We start from the raw sequence: 21,414 nt of genomic DNA, 5'->3' as shown, positions 1-21,414 counted from the left end.
TACAACAAAAGCAAACAAAGTGTGCGCAAAGACGCACAAAAAAATCGATATATAGAGAAATATAAAAACATAAAAAAGAAAGACAAAATAGACTGTTTTTGGTGTGTACGTGTTTTGCTGTGTTTTTACGTGACTTCGGTCTTGTAAGAAAAACATCATCACCGCCGTTTCTTTCTCTTTGCACACGCCCACCGCCCCTGCAGCCTACCCAAACGACGCTGTTCGCCTGTCGCCTGACCGGGTACATTAATACGTAGAGCAAGGGGAGGAGGAGGTCAGCTCCTTTTCTGTGTCCCGGTGTACCGAGAGCTGCCGTTTCATTTCATCACCGCCTCCAAGCAGCTCCGTTTTCTCTCTTTCTAGGTACCAGATTTTAGTAGTATCTGGTATTTTAATGAAGAAGTGCCAACATTTTTGATACATATTTCCACCTCGCCTCTGCCTGACTGGAGCTCACGCCGGAGCCGTTAAGAGAGAAGTTTAAACCCTAGCTGCTGCTCAGGAGACTGGGGTTACACCGTCCCACACCTCCCCTTCGCCGTCTCTAGTTGAAGATTTTTGGAGAATACCGTCCAAAAGTTTTCGTTTCTTTTTTTTCCTGTGTGCCAAGAGGACAGCAAAAGACGCCCGGCAGCATGACTCGGAGATCCTGTGCCATTTACGCCACCGGCTTCATCTGCGCTCATCTCCTGATAGTGGGAATCGCCCTGGTCGTGGCTCAAGTCTTCCAAACCATGATCCACAGCCGCTTAAAAAAGGTGAGTTGAATCTCTTAAAAAAGAAGATTTCTTTACGTTTTCGGTTCATTTGCCACTCTTCACATATGTCACACACGAGGGGTTCAAATGTTAGCGTTTCGTCTGCAGTAGCCAATCATGCACCTACAGCATCTCACCTGTGATGGCACATGCAGGGTCACACGACCGAGTAAATTGTATAGATTCAACTGTTCACGTTATTATGGGCTGTTTTTTGCTGCATTCTGTCCCTCCAGCGATGCGGGATGAACCCAGAGCCTGCCCACCTTCACGAATCCGCAGGATCCGAGGCTTATACTTTGTTTAAGTCTCCTTATAATGCTCTGTGATTTCGAGGGTTTTGTTTTTTACAAGCTTCAATTAAGACAGGCCATTTAACGTGTTTCGGTTTGTTTTAACGTTTTCCACAAAGACCGCTGTAGGTAGAAATCCCCTGTAACTCTCACAGTGAGGGGGAATATGATGAGGTGAGCTTGTCATGACCTTATCTCATTTCATAATGATTCCTCTTATTTGTTGGCTACCTTGAACAGTTTTTTTTTTTTTTTTTTTTTTTTTTTTTTTGCATCAGTTTGCTTATATTAGATGCGGCTGATTTTTGGGTGAAATGAGAGAAATATATAATCTATCATCAGTATATCATTTCATAACCTTTCCAGTACCAGTCAATGACCTGATGGCACATTTCTATTCATACAGGCACCATGCACTGTCTTTTTCAGGTGTTAGGTTTCTGAGAGGGATCATCAGTGGTGGTAGTAGTAGTAGTAGTAGTAGTAGTAGTAGAAATCTAGTTTTGGGGGGTGGTCTGCAGGTCTGGAGGGATATGGGGGGAAGGGAGTCGAGTGAGCGGGCAGGAGAGACTGAGAGTGGTGGATCTATATCTCTCTTTGCATATTGTAGAACTTGTCATTCTTTCTGAAAATCAAGCATCCAACTTGTATAAATCAGGCAAATCTGCATCTATTTGATTGATAAATCCTCACATCTTGCCAAAGATAATTGGCTCTTTGGTGAAGTAGGTCCTTAAAATACAGCTGCACGCAGTCCAATCCTGTACATTTCTTAAATTGCAGCACTGCTTTATTTTGTGTCTTTGCTGTGAGCAAAATTTTTCTTGTGCAATTTTATCTGGGTAAAAATTACTCAACATAAATGCTTAATTTTAGTGGGTTTCAGTTTTGTGTAGTGATTTTACAAAATAACGTTCACTTGAGAAATAACTCAGGCTAAACATTTGTGTTTTACTGTATTTGGATTCAAATTTAGACAGAAACAGCTTTTGCTTCAAAAACCTGCTTTCACCATTGCACTTTTGCAGTTAAGTGTCTGCATGCTTGCGGACTGGTGGGGCATTAGGGGTGGGTCAGCCTGAACCATGAATGTCTGCTTTTTATTGTAGTTTAGGACATGGATGGGGTGATGGAGCAGGGGTGCTGCCAGTTGACACCCTCTCTCAGATAAACCTGCTGCTCTCTGCCCTTTAAAATGCCTCACATTCCTCTTACTGACACAAATTGTGTTGAATGCCATCTGCAAATCCTCATCAGTACTTTAAAACCTTTCTGCCTTTTCTTTCCTGCTTCAAAAAAAATTGCATCTTCATGTTAAGGAGGAAAAGGCTAAAATCAGCTCAGCAGAAAGGTTTAACATTCTATTTGTTTCAAGTTGGTGGCTCAATAACAGCTGCCTCACTGACATGGTTTCCCCTTCCTGGGGTTAAATTTAGGTCGGGGTCGCATTTTTTTTCTCTCATTCGCAGTCACGGCACCATCCCAGGGGACCCAAATTAAGAGAGTTAGTCAAAGTTCATCAACAGGGGACCTAATTCTGATGTGGCTGGCGATTACATGAAATGACAGCATAGCTAATCCTCTTTCACCACAGTCTTCCCGTTGAGTTAGGCTGTCTTGTACGCGTTGAACCAACTCCAAACAAATCTATCTAATCTGACTTTAAATTCGTCTCTTTGTAATAAGAAGCAGCCGATGTGTTTGGGGCAAGTCTGCGTTACCTCCAGGCACAAACTCTTGAGTTAAGCCGGATGTGGAGGAAGAGTCATAAAAGCCATGTGAGGAATTTGACAGACGTCTTGCCCCCAGGGGTATGATTTTTGTTTAGGAGCAACCTCTCCTAATTCCTTGCTGTTGTTCCGGGCTTGGCCTAGCCCAAGTCGTTGAGCTCAGATGACGAAACTGAAAAGAAGAGAACACCCACTCACGCCACTCCTCAGCTGTGTTTTCACTGTAGCATAAAAGCCTCCAAGACCAAGGTCGTGTTGGTAAAACTCAAAATGTGGCACAGTTTAAATGTTAAAGCTTCAACATTGTGGAAGCACAAAGAGAAATTTACAAAAGCTTTTATTTTCACAATGCCTACAATGTTTGTTTTTCTTCTTTTGCTGATCAAAGCAGGAGCTTGTGACGCCACACCTTAGTTGTACCTGAAGTTGCTTGGCAAAGGTCCAGTTCATTTCAATTTTTCCACTAGCAAATTCCACCGCAGTGTGTCTGTGTGCACTGAAAAACCTCCCTGCTTTGTCCCTTGGCTATCTTTTTTTTTTTTTTTTTATTTCAAGGTTTTTCTGGAGATAAATTATGTTAATACAACTTTCATGAAGGACTTTCCAAAGACCTTTGTTCAAGGTTTGGCAAACACAGGGAGCCATGCGGGCTGTCACACAGAAAAAGCCAGACGTTGACTCAAACCTGTTTCGAAAGTGAGACGCTTTCTTTTAAAAGGGAACAAATTGGGTCATTTTTGCTTGTTGTTTAGCGCGTGGACACATCTTATGATGGTAGCACTCTTTCTCACTTCATGCAGTGTTATTCGAGCTCTTAATTAAGAAACAGGATCTTCAAAACTCAAGAGAGTCTCACTTCTTAAGTACCTCAAGTTCTGTTCTTCCACATACTGGATAGTCATCTGCCTGGGATGTCAGGCTGAAAGTAATTATTCACAATTTCGGTCTCTGAATAATTTACATTGCACTATTTTTCACAGAATAAATACTAATCGGCAAAGAAACTAATTGCTGATTGTAGTCAGGTATGAACAGAAGACAAAAAGGGTAAAATCTTTAATCTCATCAACACTAAATCAGCTAAATTTGTCTTTTTCACTCAGTTGTAGTTTGCTTTAATCTTATGTTCCCCTCTTTAATCAGTTGTCTAACTTGATCAAAGTAGATATTTTAGCTGACCCCTGTGATAATCTGATATGTGGTTTTTTTAAGCAGGAAAAGAGGAACTGATGTAACAAAGCTCGGAAAACAATAGCTTTAAGTAAAACAAGATGTTAACCCAAACAGGAAGTGCAGCCACACCTTAAGCTATAGTTTCACAACAGTAAGTGCCCGTGAGAAGCCATAGAGGACTATGTATAGGATCTCTAAAGAGCACCGCTCAGCCGACAAATCATTTGAGGAATGAAAGACACAGACGGAAGAGGGTCGTTTCTCCACACTAAGTTTAGAAAACTGGCAGGAATGGGAGGGGAAAAAAAGTGTTTTCTTGTTTTTTCTGGTCAACGAACGGTCAACATACTTGAAGGTCTTTAATTTTCTTTTTACAGCTGGCAGTTCAAGTTAATTGTTACCGTTCCTCATGTTCAGCCATGTGGTGTCCAGGTTAATCTTACAGACGGTTTATGTACTAGAGCCCTTCATTTTTGTTTAGGTTTTTTCCCATAGGAGTTTAGCCAAAGAATCTGGGAAATGTCTGAAGCTGTTTTCAGCATTTTTGTGGTCATTTTGTTTTTCTGTATTTTGGCTACAAATCTTACCTGACATCCTGCATCCAGTATGATGGCTAACGCCACTAAGTGCAATGTTTTCTCATTCCAATATGCGAGTACCGTGGGCGGACTGAAAACCCACTGTCAGATTCTTGCCTAGGCTTGCTGAAGTTGGAAGACTGTGCTCAGTTTTTGCTAAGACTGGCTGGCTGTGCTGATGGTTTTTCAGCTGTGAAGGACTTTCCTCTGCTTCCCTCTGGGTTTTGAGGTGTTGGCCCGTCACCAGCTCCTTGCTGAAAGGTGCCGTGTGTTCTTTCAGATGGCCCTCTTTGAGACTAGAAAAAGAAAGCACTCCTAATATCAAATGCAGCGCAGCAACATTCTCATCACTTCATGCTTTGGGAGATATTATTCCTGTTTTTTGAATGTTTTTTTTCTTTTCTTTTGTTGATAGGAAATTACTTTAACAGAGAAGAGCCAAGTGTTCGAGTCATGGAAGAATCCACCTCCACCTGTTTATATGGAGTATTACTTCTTCAACGTCACCAATCCAGAGGTGTTCATGGCAGGTGGGAAGGCATCTGTTAAACAGATCGGACCTTATACTTACAGGTTAGTTTGTGAAGAAATTTAAATGCGTCTGTAATATGTAATGTTGGAAAAGTGAAATATTTTAGCCATGTTTGCAAAAGCCCTGTTTAAGGAAACTCATCTGAAGTTATTTTGATGTGTGAAATCAAAACAAAAGAAACTTGGAATAACTGACAAATGTCCTGTCCACACCAGGGAGTACAGGCCACGGGAAAATGTAACCTTCCTGGAAAATGGCACCAAGGTTTACGCCTTGAACCCAAAGACTTTTGTCTTTGTGCCTGAGAAGTCCGTCGGAGACCCACAGGTTGACATCGTCAGGACTGTCAACATCCCGTTTGTGGTGAGCGAATGGATTTCTATGACTAGAAGCAGAAAGGTCATATAGATTTTGGATGACATCCAAACGCATGTTCCCAAAATTTTCATTGTAGCATTTTCATTTTTTTGAACGGATAAACAGAAGGCAGCAGGCCAAGGAAGATGCAACTAATGACTCAGTGATCTTTTCCACTGTGTGTGATGGGAGCACTCTCACCTTTTGCCTCCAGCCTTCTGATGGTAGCATTGTTCTCTTTGTCCGTCTTCCTTAGGCAATAATGAACGAGCTGAACTCCTACTCCTTCTTCTTGCGAACTATTGTTTCCATGTACATAAACAGCCTGGGTATTGAACTGTTCATGACCCGCACTGTGCACGAGGTTCTGTGGGGCTTTAAAGACCCTCTTCTCACAAAAGTCCACTCCATGAAGCCTGAAGTAGATGAATATTTTGGGCTAATGTGGAAGGTAAGCTCAGCTGCCATTTAAGTTTTACTCACTTTGTTGTTTCCAGAGATTTTTTTTGTTTCTCTTGTTCTTAGGGGTTAGTCACACAAGAGGAAGTCTGTGGTAATGTCATGTAAGAAAATTCTGAATGCTCACATGCTGATGGATGACATTTTTATTTCCTGTTTATAGAGTATTGTTCGCATCTTAGCGACGCCACAACCACGTGATCCTGAGTGTAGCATTTAGAGTGACTTAAAGACAATTACTAATTTGTTAGTCTGTTTGTTTGTTTTTTTTGGTAACAGAAAATTTATGTATTTGGCCTTTTTGTGTTTGAACTGATTTCTGATCAGTTTGTTGTTCAAAATATTGATTTAAACTGAAGTTTAATCTTCACTTGGTTACTTGTGGTTGCGCTGACAAATACAAAAGCTGAATCACATTTTTTTGCTGATGTTCTTATAGCAGCAGAATATCTGTTTACCATCCCGCACAGTTTTCTATCACAGCAGCTGACAGCAGTTTTATTGTCTGTTCAACAGAAAAACGGCACCCATGAAGGAGAGTTTGTGTTCCACACCGGTGAGCAGAATTACTTGGATTATGGGAAGATCGACACGTGGAACGGCCTGAGGTAAAAACTCATACAGGCCACTTTCAATTGTCTTTATATAAACTCTTTTATTTTCATTGTTTCTTGAATGGTAGGAAACACTTTCTAGCCGGCAAATGGCTTCCTCTTCCTTCCACGCACCTTAATAGCATTTACTACGTTATGCAATGTTCATCCGAAAGTCCAGAGGGGAAAGTCTTTGCTCCCTGGCTTTAGGGGGAGAGGGGTTGCAAAATGGATATTTGGATATGTACATCAACCTTGCACTTTGAATGTGTGTTTAGAGTACTGTGTGTGCTGAAAAAAGTACTCACTTTGATGAAGCAATACAGAAATACTCGGTTTCTGACACAAAAACGGTCAAACTATACTGAAATTCCTTGTTCGTACAAAATGGCTGCTGTTGTAGTGACTCTGTAGCACAGTGGCGGTATGGGTGTAATCGCAGTCAGCAGTTTGATTTTTCAGCTTGAGAGACCTTGATAATTCCCTGCTTTCTATTCACTTGTCGTATAATACCGGAAATGTGAGTAAGGCCAAATGCCAAAAACATAATGTCTCTCAGCTGTGAGAGATGTGAAATATTTATGGGTTTCCCCTGTTTATTTCAGCTTTCAGGAAGATTGTATTGTTGTAGAAGGTGAAGGCTGAGAACGAGTTGCAAAATAATTCTGAGGGAGAATTGGGGGGTGGGGTGGGGGTGGGGGGTTAAATGAGTATAATTTCTTTTAATATTTGCTTTTTTGTGGAATTGCAAACTAGAGCAGTACTAATACTTGTTTGTTTGGTTTTTTTTGTACAAATTAATATCTGGTTCTTCTTGATCAACAGGGAAATGTCGTGGTGGTCATCCAATCAGAGCAACATGATCAACGGCACCGATGGCGCAGTTTTCCACCCGCTGATAAACAGGAACGAGTTGCTCTACATCTTCGCTGCTGATCTCTGCAGGTGTGCATCCTTATGTGGCTTTAAATTTGTTTACAGGCAAAGCACCCGGTGGGGTGAGGACAAGAACTTCAACCGAGGTTAATGAAAGGAAATGCCAACTGAGTCGCACAGTGTGTGCTTACAAACACACTGATAAGGGCAACTTCTGAGAAGGCATCCAGTAGAAACTCAGTTGGAAAGAGTTAGGCCCAGACATGCCAAGATTGAACAGGAAATGAGCGTTGTCATTCTTTATTCTGTTTAGAAGATTTATAAATCTAAAGAGAACTATTTCCTTCTTGAATGGCACTTGAGGTCTTTATTAAACCCATCCTGAAGTCCTTAAGTGATGAGTGCTTTCTTTCTCTCCTCAGGTCTATTCATTTAGCCTATGTGGAAGACGTGGAGGTGAAAGGGATTCAAGCGTACCGCTTTGCACCCCCTAATGACGTCCTCATGAGCCCCAAAAACAACCCCGCCAACGCGGGCTTCTGTGTGCCAGCTGGTGACTGTCTCGGCACCGGAGTGCTTAAAGTCAGCGTTTGTCGAGAAGGTAGGAGCACCGAGCCATCCCACCGTCAGCCTCTCCCTTGCCCCAATTACCCAATTCCCCCACACACTGGCCCCATGACACATTTTTGTTTTTCTCCTCATTTCCCCCACCCCTCAAAAAAAAGGTCCTTCCACTCAGCAACCCTGTGCCCTGGCTGCTATCTGACATTCCCACTGTTTGAGCAGGCCAGATTTTACTCAGTGGTTCAATAATTAACTGTGCCGACTGAGATTGCAGTCGGCACAGTTAAAATATTGAACTATTTTATGGTGGTTATTAAGGGAAGTACAGTTGTTCTGATAACATGATCTTAACTGGGCTTTAAGGAAAGATGCTATACCGTAACCTCTAAACTTTCCTGTTTGTTCATTTGATTAATTACTTTTATAGTTTTATTACATTTGAGTGAAAAAATCCACACTGTAAGAGTCTTAAATAGGAAATGTTTTATGGTTTTATATTAGGCTGCTGCTGATTAAACTCAGCCGTAATCGAACACAATTGGCTGTTGGCATCACTTCCTGCAATTCAAATGTAAAGGAAACTCTGTTGTGGTGTGACATTTCAGCAAATCAACATCAAGGCCTGCTGTGATATGCAAAGTGGTGTCATCCTGAAACTGTCTGAGTGCTGTAACCACAAGAAAAAAAACATTATTCACTGTAGCAGTGATGTGACAGTTACAACCTGCACCCACCTTTTTTCTTTTTTCTTTTTTTCTTTTTTTTTTAGAAACAGCAGCTTTCAAAGGTTGAATTAATATAATTAAAGGAAATTTGTTTAGGCTACAATCAAATGAGATTAAATTCTCAAATCAAATCTTTAGCACAGACTGTCCATGCTGCAAGTGTTCAAGATTTGTGCATGCAGACTTCACCGACCCATCTCCATAATTGGAGACTCGGCTTTCCAACGTGACTTTTCTTCCAGCATTTCTTGTACCGACACTTTGTCTGCCAGAGGGTCCAGACAAAGACGAAAAGATGAGGATGTTGCATTTCAAACCACATCTAAATGTTTTTTTTTGATCTGATGTGGAGAAATATTTAGTGCTCAACACTTTCTAAAATCTAAATATGTTTTAAAGAAAAAAGGGGAAAAAAAATCAAAGTTTCGTTTTGATTGACTAAATGAAAACTACTATTTATACTTTACTCCTATGACAGAGCATCTTCGTGTTTCTGTTTTGCTAATGCGTCATTTTAAGGAGTAACGTCTTCTTTGCTAAACGACTGATCACATTAGTTTTCTTGTTTTTAAAGAAAAGCAGCGTTCTCAGCTAATCATTACCAACGCTCAAAACCTAAAACACACATTCATTAGCTATCATTTCTATTATATCGTTTAGTCACGAGTGCATGTTTCCGTCACACAAAGCACTGGCTGTTATCTTAAGTTACTACTTTTATCGTTTTTTCCTTGACCCTTGCTGTTTTAATCTTTAGATAGAAATATGACTCTGATTTGTTTCCCTCAAGGCGCTCCCATCGTGGTGTCCTTCCCACACTTTTATCAGGCTGACCCCGCTTACATCAACGCCATTGATGGCCTTAACCCCAACAAGGAGGAGCACGAGACGTATCTTGATCTGCAGCCGGTATGTTGAACACTCAGTGCTGTTATCATGACTAATGGGTGTGTAATGGACTTCGATCTGTCCTTCCAAATTAGAGTGGTTGCTTTATAAATGTTTTTTTTTTTTTTTTTTGAGGGGGGGGTTAATCCCTCTATTTGTTTTTGTTCGGACTTCATTTTATTTTGTGTCCGGCTCATTGTAAGTATTTTTACTGATCAGTGCTCAACACGCATGCAACATTATTTTTTTGTTTTTCACTCCTATGAAAAAAAATAAAAATAATAATGTTCAGCTATATTATTATTATTATTATTATTATTATTATTATTATTATTATTATAGTCTGAATTGTTATTGCTATTGTACTGATCATCCCTACCACATAAACAGGGCATCACTTTAACATTGAGTGAGTTAAATTAAGTCTTTTACTTGAGTGTTTGCACAAGTCACTTTTCAAATTGCACGTGATGTTAAAATAACAGATTTAGCTTTTTTTTTTTTTTTTTTTTGTGATCTACTTTTGCATCAGAATGGTCCCACCACCCTCCTTGTTTCTGCTGAGAAATGCTCAGAGCACATACTTGCGGTAGCATTGTGACTTGGTGGCTAAGAGTTTCACTTCCTGGTTAAATAAAGATTCAAATAATACACAAAGATGGAAAGACGACAGCGATCGCATTCTTCTGACGATGGGGGGAGAAGAATATCTATGTGATATCATGCGTACAGTAATCCAAACAAGGAAAAGAAAGTTTTCAAACAATAGCTAAAGTATCTCATAGTTTGGGAATTATAAACACATATTTCTCTGATACTGTCTAACTTGGCCTCTAAATTCTGTTGTTTAGTTTTTCGGGGGTTTTCATGCTTGTTGCTGCAGTTTTTCTTAAAAGAAAAAGAGAAAATTAAACTTCTTCCCCAATTTTTGTCTTTGCTCTCCTCTTCGTAGACGGCAGGAGTTCCCATTCGTGCCTGTAAGAGAGCTCAGCTCAACATCATTCTGAAGAGAGTCCAAGGCTTTCCGTAAGTCAGGCTTTGTTGAACTCTGATCCACTGTTTACTGTTGCCACATGCACTGTGACACCATTTCAGCCACATGTTGAAGCCACATGTTGAGCCAGATGTCTCCCCCTGACCTCGCCGTGCTTGTCTTTCTGCCCCGCAGCAAAACGAAGAACATCACCGAGACCATTTTCCCCATCATGTTCGTCAATGAGGTGAGGATCTAATCTTTTAGCACAGCTTAACGTGTTTGACTAACCGTGAGTGAACTGCTTAGTCAGTACTGTCATCTTTCACAACTCTAGACGGCGACTATTGACGATGAGTCAGCAGCCCAGATGAGGTCACTGCTCCTCATCGTGACTCTTGTGTCCAACTTCCCCGTCCTCATCGTGGGCTTGGGCATCATCCTGCTGCTCGTGTTTCTCGTCTTGTTCTGCCGAAACCGCCAGAAGAAGGTAGGGACTGCCACATTCTGCCGTGAACTAATCTGCAGTAATGATAGTTACTCTGTTTTGAGGTGTGTTTGCTGCCCACTGACATTATCTCACAGTATAACTAAGTCTGGTAGTTAGACGTTAGTCATAAGTTGCAGTAAACACTAGTCTTAAAAGTTTTGATCATTCAGTTCCTGCATGGACAACTTCCTCTACCATTGACCCTGAGGAGCTGCAAGTTTAACCCACAGCTGCGTGCATGTTAACTAACACATTGCATGATATCTGTGCAGCAAAGTCAGCATGAGCAGTTTTCCACAATACGAATGGATCACGTGATGCGGGTTGGGATTTTTTTTTTTTTTTCCCTTGTTGAACGTTCCCTAACAGCTGATGCATGTTTGAATTCAGGAAGCAAAAGTTGTCCAACATTTCCTTTCAGTCAGACCAGACATGAATGTAGCGTAGTAGCTCCAGTTCATTGAACGATAGTAGCCTAGAGATGATGTACAACACATGTTCCCCCTGTTATCTCTAACAGTGCAGGACTGCTAGTTTGAAGCCCCAGCTCTCAGATTATTACAGTTTGCTATTCTGTGTGCAGAAGGAGGCCTGCTACATGTTACAGGAATAGCTTGAAGAACTATTTGCTTCTGTTGCTAATCTCTTAAATGAGATTGATACCACTGTGTGCGTCTCTGCGTGGCCACATATGAAACTTAATCATGAGGACAGCTTGCCTAGCTTAGCAGAAAAAAATAGAAGCAGAAATTTACCTGCAGGCACCTACTTCTCTGGCTTTTGATTACACAATATAAATGATCTGAGAGATTTGGAGATGGAGCCAGGCCAGCTGTGCACCCCTGTGCTAAGCCGAGCACTGTCTCATCTACAAAAGCAAATATTTCCAAGAGCTGTTCCTGAACATGCGCATGTGCATCCAAGTTTATATGTCGGCACAAAGAGGATGTTGATGCTTAATTGCAATGTGAAGAAATGTTGTATTAACCATGTTCTAATTTTAATTTTCTGTAACCCCCCTTTTTTCCTTTTCTGTTTTAGAATGAAGTAAAACGTATTGATTTTGCTGAAGCTTTTCATTCTTTTGCTGTAAGTCTTCAGTTTTGCCTTGTTTTCTGTTCTCCTTTTTAATTTGTTATCCACCATCTCTCATTGTTATCATTTTAATTATCATTATGGGACATTTTCTCACCTCACAGTAGTTGTCATTGTCATTATTATTATTATTATTATCCCTAATTTAAGTTAATGTTTCTGTGGTGGCTTTGTTTTTGTACTACTGGTGCACATTTGCATTGTAGTGTAAACATTTCAGAGCATTTATTCATATCTTTAATGTTAATGAGCAGACTTTTTGCCACTTCTGTTGTTTGTACTGACGACGTCTATCCTCGATTCTCCACGCGCAGACGGCGAAAGATGACACGGCCTACACTCCGGTCAGCGACAAAACAGACGAATCGTCAGAGACGCCAGCCAGCCAGCCAATGAAGAACGGTTCCTACATTGCCATGTCTCCAGTGGAGGCACAGAAGTGTTGATCGAGGATCCCCTCAGGAAGGGGGCTGAGGAAGCAGAACGAGGGTTTCACGTTATAACGGGCGGGCGGGGGGGTTGCATAAACAGTGGGCTCATTTTCACTTCACTTTGGGGGTTGGGGAAAGCAGTTGGACACAAACCCCAGTAATTGTTTAGTCAACAAAGACATTGCTCCTCTCACTGAGCCTTCTTAAGACTGTCTGTCCTCCTCCACTCTACCTGCTGAGCATGGCCCTCTATGCCTGCTGCAGCACAACCAACAACCCTGCACTCTAATCCTCATTTCTGTCCTGGTTGGCCCTAAAAGATAAAGGGACTGGCCGGGTGGGCTCAGCCAGGACGCGGCTTTCTTTATTTCCTGTAATTCTTCTGAGGGAACATGGTAGCATACATAGGTGTCACTCTAGCACTCTGATGCATGACCTTCTGAGCAAAAATTTAACGGTTAACAGGACACGCAGAGCATTTTGCATACACGCGAACAACAGTGGGGGTGTTGCTACTGTCGCATTCCTTCTCTATCCTGTCAGTCAGTGTTGTCCGAGGAGAAAACTTTAAGCCAACAGATTAGAAAATCCCTGCAGAGTAAAGTCTGAGCTCAGAAGACTTGACGGTTTTCCTAGCCTGGTATTTTCTTTTATACGTGGAACAGACTGAGCCAAACCATTTGCCTTTTTTCCTAAGATAATGGAATAGTACAGAGACATACGAACACACACACACACACAGGACTTCTAGTATCAGTCAGTGAACGTGTGTGTGGACCTTATCTTACACTTCAGTGTCCTGTTTTCATGGACAACGTGCAAATATTTTTTTTCCCCCTAACATAAGCGTGATAAAGTGAAACACCAGAAATGGTTTTTTTTTTTTTGTAATTGCTTCCTCCTTGACTCATTTTTATTTGTCTTTCCCAGAAGAAAAAAACACTGGTTTAAAAATGGAATTATTCAGACGTCAGCTATATCCGAGTCCTCGGTTGAGACCTTCACTCGTTAGCTGTAAAACCGATAGGACAAATGGCACTGAGCATCACTGAACACTTCAAAACAAAAAGGAAGAAAAAATGAACACCCACAGAACTTACGAGGGAGTCTTGAACCAGTTTTCTGCCTTACAATGGTTCAGCGTGTTCTTTATTTTCGTGCATCGTTCAAATAAGCTGGAAAAATCTTGTACATATGTAAAGGGGAACTGATGAAATACCTCTGACCAAATCCAGCAAGCAGTCCTTCTCGGTGTGCTGAAAGACACTAATCTTGCTCTGGTGTTCGCGCTCCTGCACGTCTACACTGTTACATATTAGAGAAAGCACAATTTGGATTGCTAAAACCAGTCCTCACACAAGCCTACCGTTTTGGGGGTTTTTTTGGGAGGGGGAGGGTTGTATTTTTTTCCCCTTTGGTCCTGTTATGTAAATGTATTTACAGCTGATCTGTCAAAGACACTGTCGTGTGCCGTGACCACTCGCTGTTCATTCAGTTTGCCAAGGAGTTATAGACACGGAAGGCAAACTCGGCACGCAGCGCTCGAATCACTGTCTGTCTTACATTTCACGTTTCACGTCAGGCACGCCTTCCAGCCCACAGGCGATGGAAGCCAGTGGGGAAGTGAATTTAAGGCCATAATACTGTCTGCGTGGAAAAGTTCCCTGCACTTTGCCTGGAAATTGTGCCCTGTATATTTTCACTTCTTGTCTTTTTGTTTGTGTTTTTTGTCATGTTTTGTCCTGACAATGCAAAGTGGTCCATATGTTAAGAACATTTCAACAGTTTGTCCTGGCTAGTATTATTTTTGATGGATGTTGTTGTAAATGAACAGCGGACATCCATGCCTCTGTGTTACTTGTGTTCAGCACAAGGAGTGTCTTCTTTTTTTGATATACTTTTGTATTTGTTATTGCTGCTAAAAATGCCATAACCTATGAAAATGTATCTGAATGTGGGGTCCACATGTGCTCACATGAAATTTCGGGTTGAACCACAGGGGCTTTTTTTTTTTTTTTTTTTTTTTTAACCGACCCTCTGACACCTGAGCACAGTTTGCTGCCATTTATTGGAATTAGAGCAGTTACAGTTATGAGTACAGATATTTTGTAACCTCTCTTTCATCTATTGGCAGGTGATATGACCATATCACATGTATCTTTGAGGGTTTTATTAGCAGACAGTTCGCTGGAGGTTCTCAAAAGGGCCGAGCCACTTCATTGTCACCTGGAAGGGGGCCGGAGTCGGAGTTTGGGTTTAATAACACTGTGGTCGAGAGTCCTTTAATGCAAGTTTGGAAAAGACACACATTTGCTTTCTGGTGAACATTTAAATGCCACTCTGTCCTTTCAGACTATGGCCTGCTGCCAGTTAGCATAACTTAGCTTGAAGCTAGGAAACAGAAAAAAGCTTGTCTTGCTTTTCCAGCAGTAACAAAACCAATTCAGCATTTCTAAGACGGTGATCCATTTTGGTCATTATTTAGATAACACAGACTGAATATCTACTCTTAAGAGCACTTAAGCCCTCAGTTGGTCCTTTCTGCGCTGTCCAATGAAGAAAAGCCACATTAGTTATAATCCATGCTTGTTGCTATTTAGTTGTGTAATCTTTCTTGGTCATGCTTTCTGAGTAGCTGTAGCCTTCTAAGTCTCCAGAAAAGTTGTCCAAGGTAACTACTTACAATGCTGATGGGCTGATTTAGTATATAAAACACCTGTATCCAGCTTTAATTTGTGGTATCCAAGATTTACCTTGCAAAAGTAATTTAAAAAATTAAAATAATTCGGCAAATGTCAGGATCCTTCGCATGCCAGCTTTTTCCCTTTATTTTCAGTTTCGGCACCGAGTCAGACTAACCATCTTTCTCGCTATAGACTCAATGGACAGATAGTGGTATCAGTTCACAAAAGCAAATATTTCCAACAGTGTTGAAGTCTCATTCTGAAGTGAAATCAATTCACTCAAGGCCTTTAAGAAGGAAAAAAAAGTCCACACGCATGCGACCTCCACCCTGTGCAAACTCGCGGTTCATCGTTGTTCAGCTTTTTAAAAATGTATCGACTTGAACCTGAAAGACCTTAATCCAGAGGATCGCGTTTGTGTGTTTGACCCATCACTCTCATTCCACTGTACTATACTGACCTTTGAGTCCGGTCCTTTAAGCCCATTGGCTCATTCCAACTTGACCAAAGATAACCCCTATAGATCTGCCCCGGCACTGTGTTTACTCTCCGCGATAATGTTACAAAACCTACTTTTTTTTCTTTTTTTTTTTTTTTTTTTTTTTTTTTTTCCTCCCCTCCTTCCTTAAACATGTGCTTTTGTGAAAGTATCTGAGCATTGTTGCAGGAGCTTGAATGAGTGTATGTGCCTTTTACATCAAGGCAAGAGTAAAGAGAGGGGGGAAAAAAGGAAATTTTTCATGTTTAATGGTATTAGTTTTATTTTCACCCAGTGCGATACAAACAAAAGTGATCAATGCTCTTTGTGGGCAGAGAAAAAAAAAAATCTCAGTATTATAAGACAAAGCAATACAAAGCTGTGTAAAATAAACTGGATGTTTGCAAGTGGCCACAGAATATTTCAATATTTATGTTGTTTTCCTTTTCTTTTTTTTTATTAGTATTGTAATATAGTAATTCATTTTGTATTTAGCCTTTTTTTTTTCTTTTTTTTCTTTTTTTTTTTTCCCTTCCCCACACTGAAAAACACTTAGGTATAAAAGATGGCCCAGTATGCCATACTGGGAACAAAGAGTCTGTAACGATGTTGGGCGTGGTTTAAGTTTTGGGTGTTTGTGTTTGATGAGTATGAGAACTTGTGCTTGTGGAATAATGAATTATTTCTGTCAAATGAGTGATTTTTACTGGAAGGCTGATTATCTTGACCTAGTAAAGCGGCGATATTGTGTAACATATCTAGATGAATGAAGCCCTCCTTCAGGGATGAGCACTAGTGCCATACCATCCTTTTTGTTGTTACAGGTTTTTGTTTTTTTCCCCATTTCAATATCCTGAAGTCACTAACAGACACTTCCTTTATAGATATACTAATTTGTTTTGCTGCTGAAAATGACAATCTCCCTTGTCATGTTAGGTGCAAAATGATTTCAAAGTAATATTCATTTTTAGTTTTTGATAATTTACACTGCACAGATGTTTCTACAGTGCTTTTGTAAACATTTCTAGTGTATTTCCAAAAAAAATAAAAGTGTAAAGTTTACACTGTCTTATGTCTTTTGTTTAAACGTCTAAGATGAAGCAGTATAGCTATGAGGCTCATCTTTGTGTTGATGCAGTTTGGATTTGGCTCAAATATTCAGATTTTAAATTAAGCCTAAATATTGAATTTCTCAAATTTATTGATCAGAATTTAAGACTGAGAACAAAACCTGAATATTGGTTAATTTAATAGTGACAAAAACTCTTTGCTGCTTCTCAGAATCAAAGATTGCACTCATGTACATGCCACTTGTGCTTATTAGCAAAAACATAGTTGTGAACTACTACTGCAAGCCAGGATGGATCTGTGTTTTTGATTTTAGCGGCAAATTTGAGGCCTCCTGTCTGACAGCTAAAGCCTGGCTGAAACTAGGTTAGGCAACAGGACAATGATCCCATGCACATCAGCAAATCTATAACAGGATGGCTTAAAAAGAAAATCAAAGTGTTGCAACGGTCCAGTCAAAGTCCGGACTTCAACCTGATTGAAATGCTGGATTTTTAGCAGAGCTGTGCATAAATGAATGCTCAAACTTCAATGAACTGAAGCAACGCTGTAAAGAAGAGCAGGTCGAAACTCGACCATAATGTTGTGAGAGACAGTCATGCAAAAACATTTAAAGTTATTGCAGATTAAAATAATAAGGACCAGGGTTTTTTTCTCTTTTCTTATATCCTAATACAGAAAATATTGAACTGAACTTAAAACTGAAGTTATGAGTTAGCCCTCAATCATTGTTTTAAAAAGGAATTTCCACATTTCCCTACCTCTAGAACAAGTTTAGTGTTGCGTGTCTGAATAAACCATGTTAAAGTCTTGAGATGTCTCCTTATTAATATTTAAGTAGTGGCCTAAAGTTGGAGTTTCATGTTGTTTTACTGTGATAATAGACAAAAACAAAAAAACTGTAATAACTTATGACTTAACTAGTCAGTTGTTCTTTTTTCACAAGCAAATGGTTTTATTTAAATAACAAATAAGCCAGTAAGCACTTTATGCTCTCAGTAACTACTTTTAAGCTAAAACACACACAGAGACATGTTTTTGTGGGTTGTTTATCAATTGGAATTTCGAACTTTTTCTATTCATAAAGCTTATAGTTGGGGCTGGATCAGGTAACCCTGAATCCTTTACCAGTACTGTCTTACTTGTAAACACATACACAAACACACACACAACACAGAGTGCTGCAAAAATAATAGCATACACCAATAATCTTTAATATCAACAGCAGCCTTCCAGCTTTTGATCAGCACCATGGACAACGACTGCAGTCAAAATTCGGAGAAAAGAACACATTCATCATAACCTCACACCATTTTCTTCAACTAGGCGACCACAAGCTTGAAACAAATGTAGCCTTGCTAAATAAAGACAACTGTAATATCTATAAGCATAGATCAAAAGCAAGAAGTCAATTAAACGTCCTCACAGACTGACATTTACAACCATTTCCAGAGGACCAGCTTCCACACATAACACACATATGCTAGAATATGAGTAAAGATTTTGAACATATAGGTGGTAACAATGTTTCAATTCTTTACAAAAAGTTAAATACAATGAACAATTATTGACAACACCTTTTCCCCCTAAAACTAGCTAATGTGTTCCCAAAACATTTTCTTTTAAAAATTTACCTGCAAATAATGCTTTTTAAATTATTGCTAATGTTTGGTCTGAATCACCATTAAATTCCAAATATTTACATGCCCTGGAGAGTCCACAAAAGCATGCAAAAATCATAAATGTGTTGACCTAAAAGGAAGAAAAGGGAAGATTAATTTCAGTTTAACTGGACCTGTGTTTTTTTCCAAACAAAACTTGATCATAAACTGCAGCAATAAACTAAATCCCAGCTGCAAAAACGATCACACAACCTGTTTCCTCTTAAAATGATGTTTTAAACTTTTAATCTTCTAAAAATCTTTTGAAAATCTCCAACTTGGAGCTTTCTACTTTTCTGTTTAGCGTAACTTCGAATTAAATGCAGCAGCACTCATTAAAGAAATATTGTTACATGTTTATCCTTCATGTCAACCTGTATCACAGACAAATCTACAAATCCGCGAGGACATGGCATGTGTACACACAGCAGCCTTGTGTTGACGGCCTCGGGGCGGCTCCCTCTCCCTGAGCTCTTCTGAGAATTTACATCATATATTTCTGCCTTCAAGGGGATCATTTCAGGGTCCGCAGGGTCAGCGCATTTTCTCTTTCAGCGGGTAAATTAAATGTTAATTATTTACATTTTTAAGACTTGACTGACCTTCAGTAGAGTTGAGATTATCCTCTGGACTCCTGATTAAGTGATGCCGTTGTTTAGCTCCAAATACATAAAGCAACTGAGTGTAAAACCTACACTTCTTGTCTCTTTATCAACCCAAAATATAAGAAACCACAGTTTCTTTACTTGTACTCTGATTTTATTCCAAATTATGTACGTTTCTGTGATTCCAAATTACTTTTAAAGTTTCCTTGTTTTGTTTTTGAACTATATAGCCTGTAAAAATAGTTCCAACAATTGGCTATAACAAAAACATGCATGTTTTCATTGAACTTCAAAGAAAAGTGATAACAGTTTTCACTATTTCTTAAAAACATCAGTTAAGATAAAGGTTAGCGAGCAGAGCAAAGACACATTTTAAAAAGAAAGTAAGAAAGTGAACCACGAGAGAACATCAATATAAAAGAAGATACTTTTAAGTGACAGTTTGCACATCTAGAGTTTAAAAAGTTGCTAGTGTACGTTTAATTTTACTTGTGTGGTGTTTTTTTTTTTTTTTACTTCATTGAAGAATAAAAAGAATGAAATGTTTAAACACTCCAGAGATTAAACACCAGTGAGACATCAAGGACAAACCATGAAATGTTCTGTGTAGAAACAGTCTACACTGGCAAAATCTGATGAATACTCCGATTGTGGAATTGGTGAATTGAGTTTTGGTTTTGACTCTAAAATTTCTTTCTGAATTAAAACAAAAGCTGTGAGCCGCTGAATTACAGTTACACTCGGTGTTTTTGATTAAAGTGTTTATTTGGTGACTCATTTCTTGGAAACCCACAAAACTGGGTCTATCTGTTATCTGTTAATCCATTTGGGCAAGTAGACATGGTCAAGACGGCCTCCTGAGTTCAAACTGAGCAGAAAGAGAAGGGAAAGTGATCGGGAATTTTCCTACATGATCATTTAGAAAAAGAGAAAATATCCAATGAGCGACAACTGTCTGGGTGAAAACGCCTTGTTGATGAAGAGAATGGTTTTACTGCTTTGAGTTTATAGGAAGGTAACAGTAACTCAAATTACCAATAGTGACAACCAAAGTATGCAGACGAGCATTTCTGAACACACAGAAGCAGAGGACCACACCTGGTGCCACTACTGATGCTACAATTCACACAGTCTCGCCAAAACTGGACACTGTTTGTGAAAAATCTCAACTTCTGCCGCAACATTCAGACGGTAGGGTCAGAGTTTTTGTGCTGGTGGTGGCGTAATGGTGTGGGGGTTTAGACAGATATATTAGGATTACTTGAAACTACACCGAAGTGTCCGTTACTAACTATTACTTAAAAGTATAGTCAACCACCTGCAAATCTGTCATGCCGACCTCACCCGTCACTACATGCTCCATCAAACTGTGAGTCTTTCTTTCACATGGTGCATTAGGCCAGAGCTCCAGAAGCTTTTCAACTGTAAGACCACCTGCAGACTGTGAACAATACTCTGGGAAAACTGGGTCTAACTGCTTTCTGCTTTGTCCCATTAGTTAGAGGGTCTCTGTGTTGGGATTGGTGGTGGTACCATTCAGTCTCAGTCTCTGGGGGAGTGGATAATGTTTTAAAATGTTTAAAATTGCGATTATAGGATAACGTCATCACTCACATGTTTTTACAGTGAAAACCAAAGTTAACCAATACTGGGCGTGACCATCCTTTAAAACAGGAGAAGCTTTTGTAGGCTCCTCTGTCCTGGAGAACTTCTACAGTTCTTCATGTGATTGGAGAAAGTGCGGACTGTACAGACTGTAAACAAGCTCCACAACCAGCTGCATGACTTTCAATCACATGTTCAGCATTTGCCACAATCGCTCATGGTGGTCAAGATCATCCCTTAAAACTACACAAGGAATATAAGCGTTGAGTGCTGAACATCTATTTCTCCCATTTTAAGATTTTACTATTCACAGTATGAACCTAATACAACGCTTCATAGGACTTTTAAAGATGCTTACACATTTAAAAAACAGAAATATATTATTCTAACGCTACGTTTGTTTTCTAATTAACAAAATATATTCCATACATTTTTATTATGAGTTATTTCTATGAAAAATCAGAATCAGAATACTTTATTGATCCCTTGTGGAAATGATGTAAATCGATCACAAAATCATTCTGTGACTCCCACCTCAGCTGATTTCTTTTCTTTCTTTCTTTTTTTTTGTACAATTTTTCCAGCCCAGAGGTGAAAGCAAACCAGTTTCCCGTTCTTTCATTTTAATGTTTACCCAGAGAACTGCTGCTCATTGGATATTTCCTCTTTTTCGTGATCATTTCCTGTAAACCGTAGTGACGGTTGTGCAGGAAAATCCCAGAAGTCACTTAAATCGCCTTTCTGCCTCACTTTCATGCTCATTTTGAACTTCTCGACGATGACTGCAGTCTTTACCTG

General features: G+C 39.8%; 1 protein-coding gene across 2 annotated transcripts; it reads left to right on the top strand.

The window, feature by feature from the left end:
* Window positions 1-237: 237 nt before the first annotated feature.
* Window positions 238-16,739, top strand: scarb2a (scavenger receptor class B, member 2a). Of its 2 annotated transcripts, XM_004575638.5 has the most exons (13): window positions 238-758; window positions 4,948-5,105; window positions 5,280-5,427; window positions 5,678-5,872; window positions 6,397-6,488; window positions 7,299-7,418; window positions 7,772-7,950; window positions 9,429-9,547; window positions 10,479-10,552; window positions 10,695-10,746; window positions 10,837-10,989; window positions 12,031-12,078; window positions 12,399-16,739. In XM_004575638.5, exons 1-13 carry the CDS (start codon window positions 636-638, stop codon window positions 12,528-12,530), a joined length of 1,593 nt encoding a protein of 530 aa, XP_004575695.1. In that variant the 5' UTR covers window positions 238-635; the 3' UTR covers window positions 12,531-16,739. The 2 variants fall into 2 exon arrangements, with proteins under 2 accessions (XP_004575695.1, XP_004575696.1); XM_004575639.5 differs by lacking the exon at window positions 12,031-12,078.
* The last annotated feature ends 4,675 nt before the right edge of the window (window positions 16,740-21,414 follow it).

This window comes from Maylandia zebra, linkage group LG12 (genome assembly GCF_041146795.1).
Source record: "Maylandia zebra isolate NMK-2024a linkage group LG12, Mzebra_GT3a, whole genome shotgun sequence".
Taxonomy (NCBI): Eukaryota; Metazoa; Chordata; class Actinopteri; order Cichliformes; family Cichlidae; genus Maylandia; species Maylandia zebra.
The sequence above is the reverse complement of the archived record's forward strand: the minus strand, read 5'-3'. Positions and strand labels throughout refer to the sequence as shown.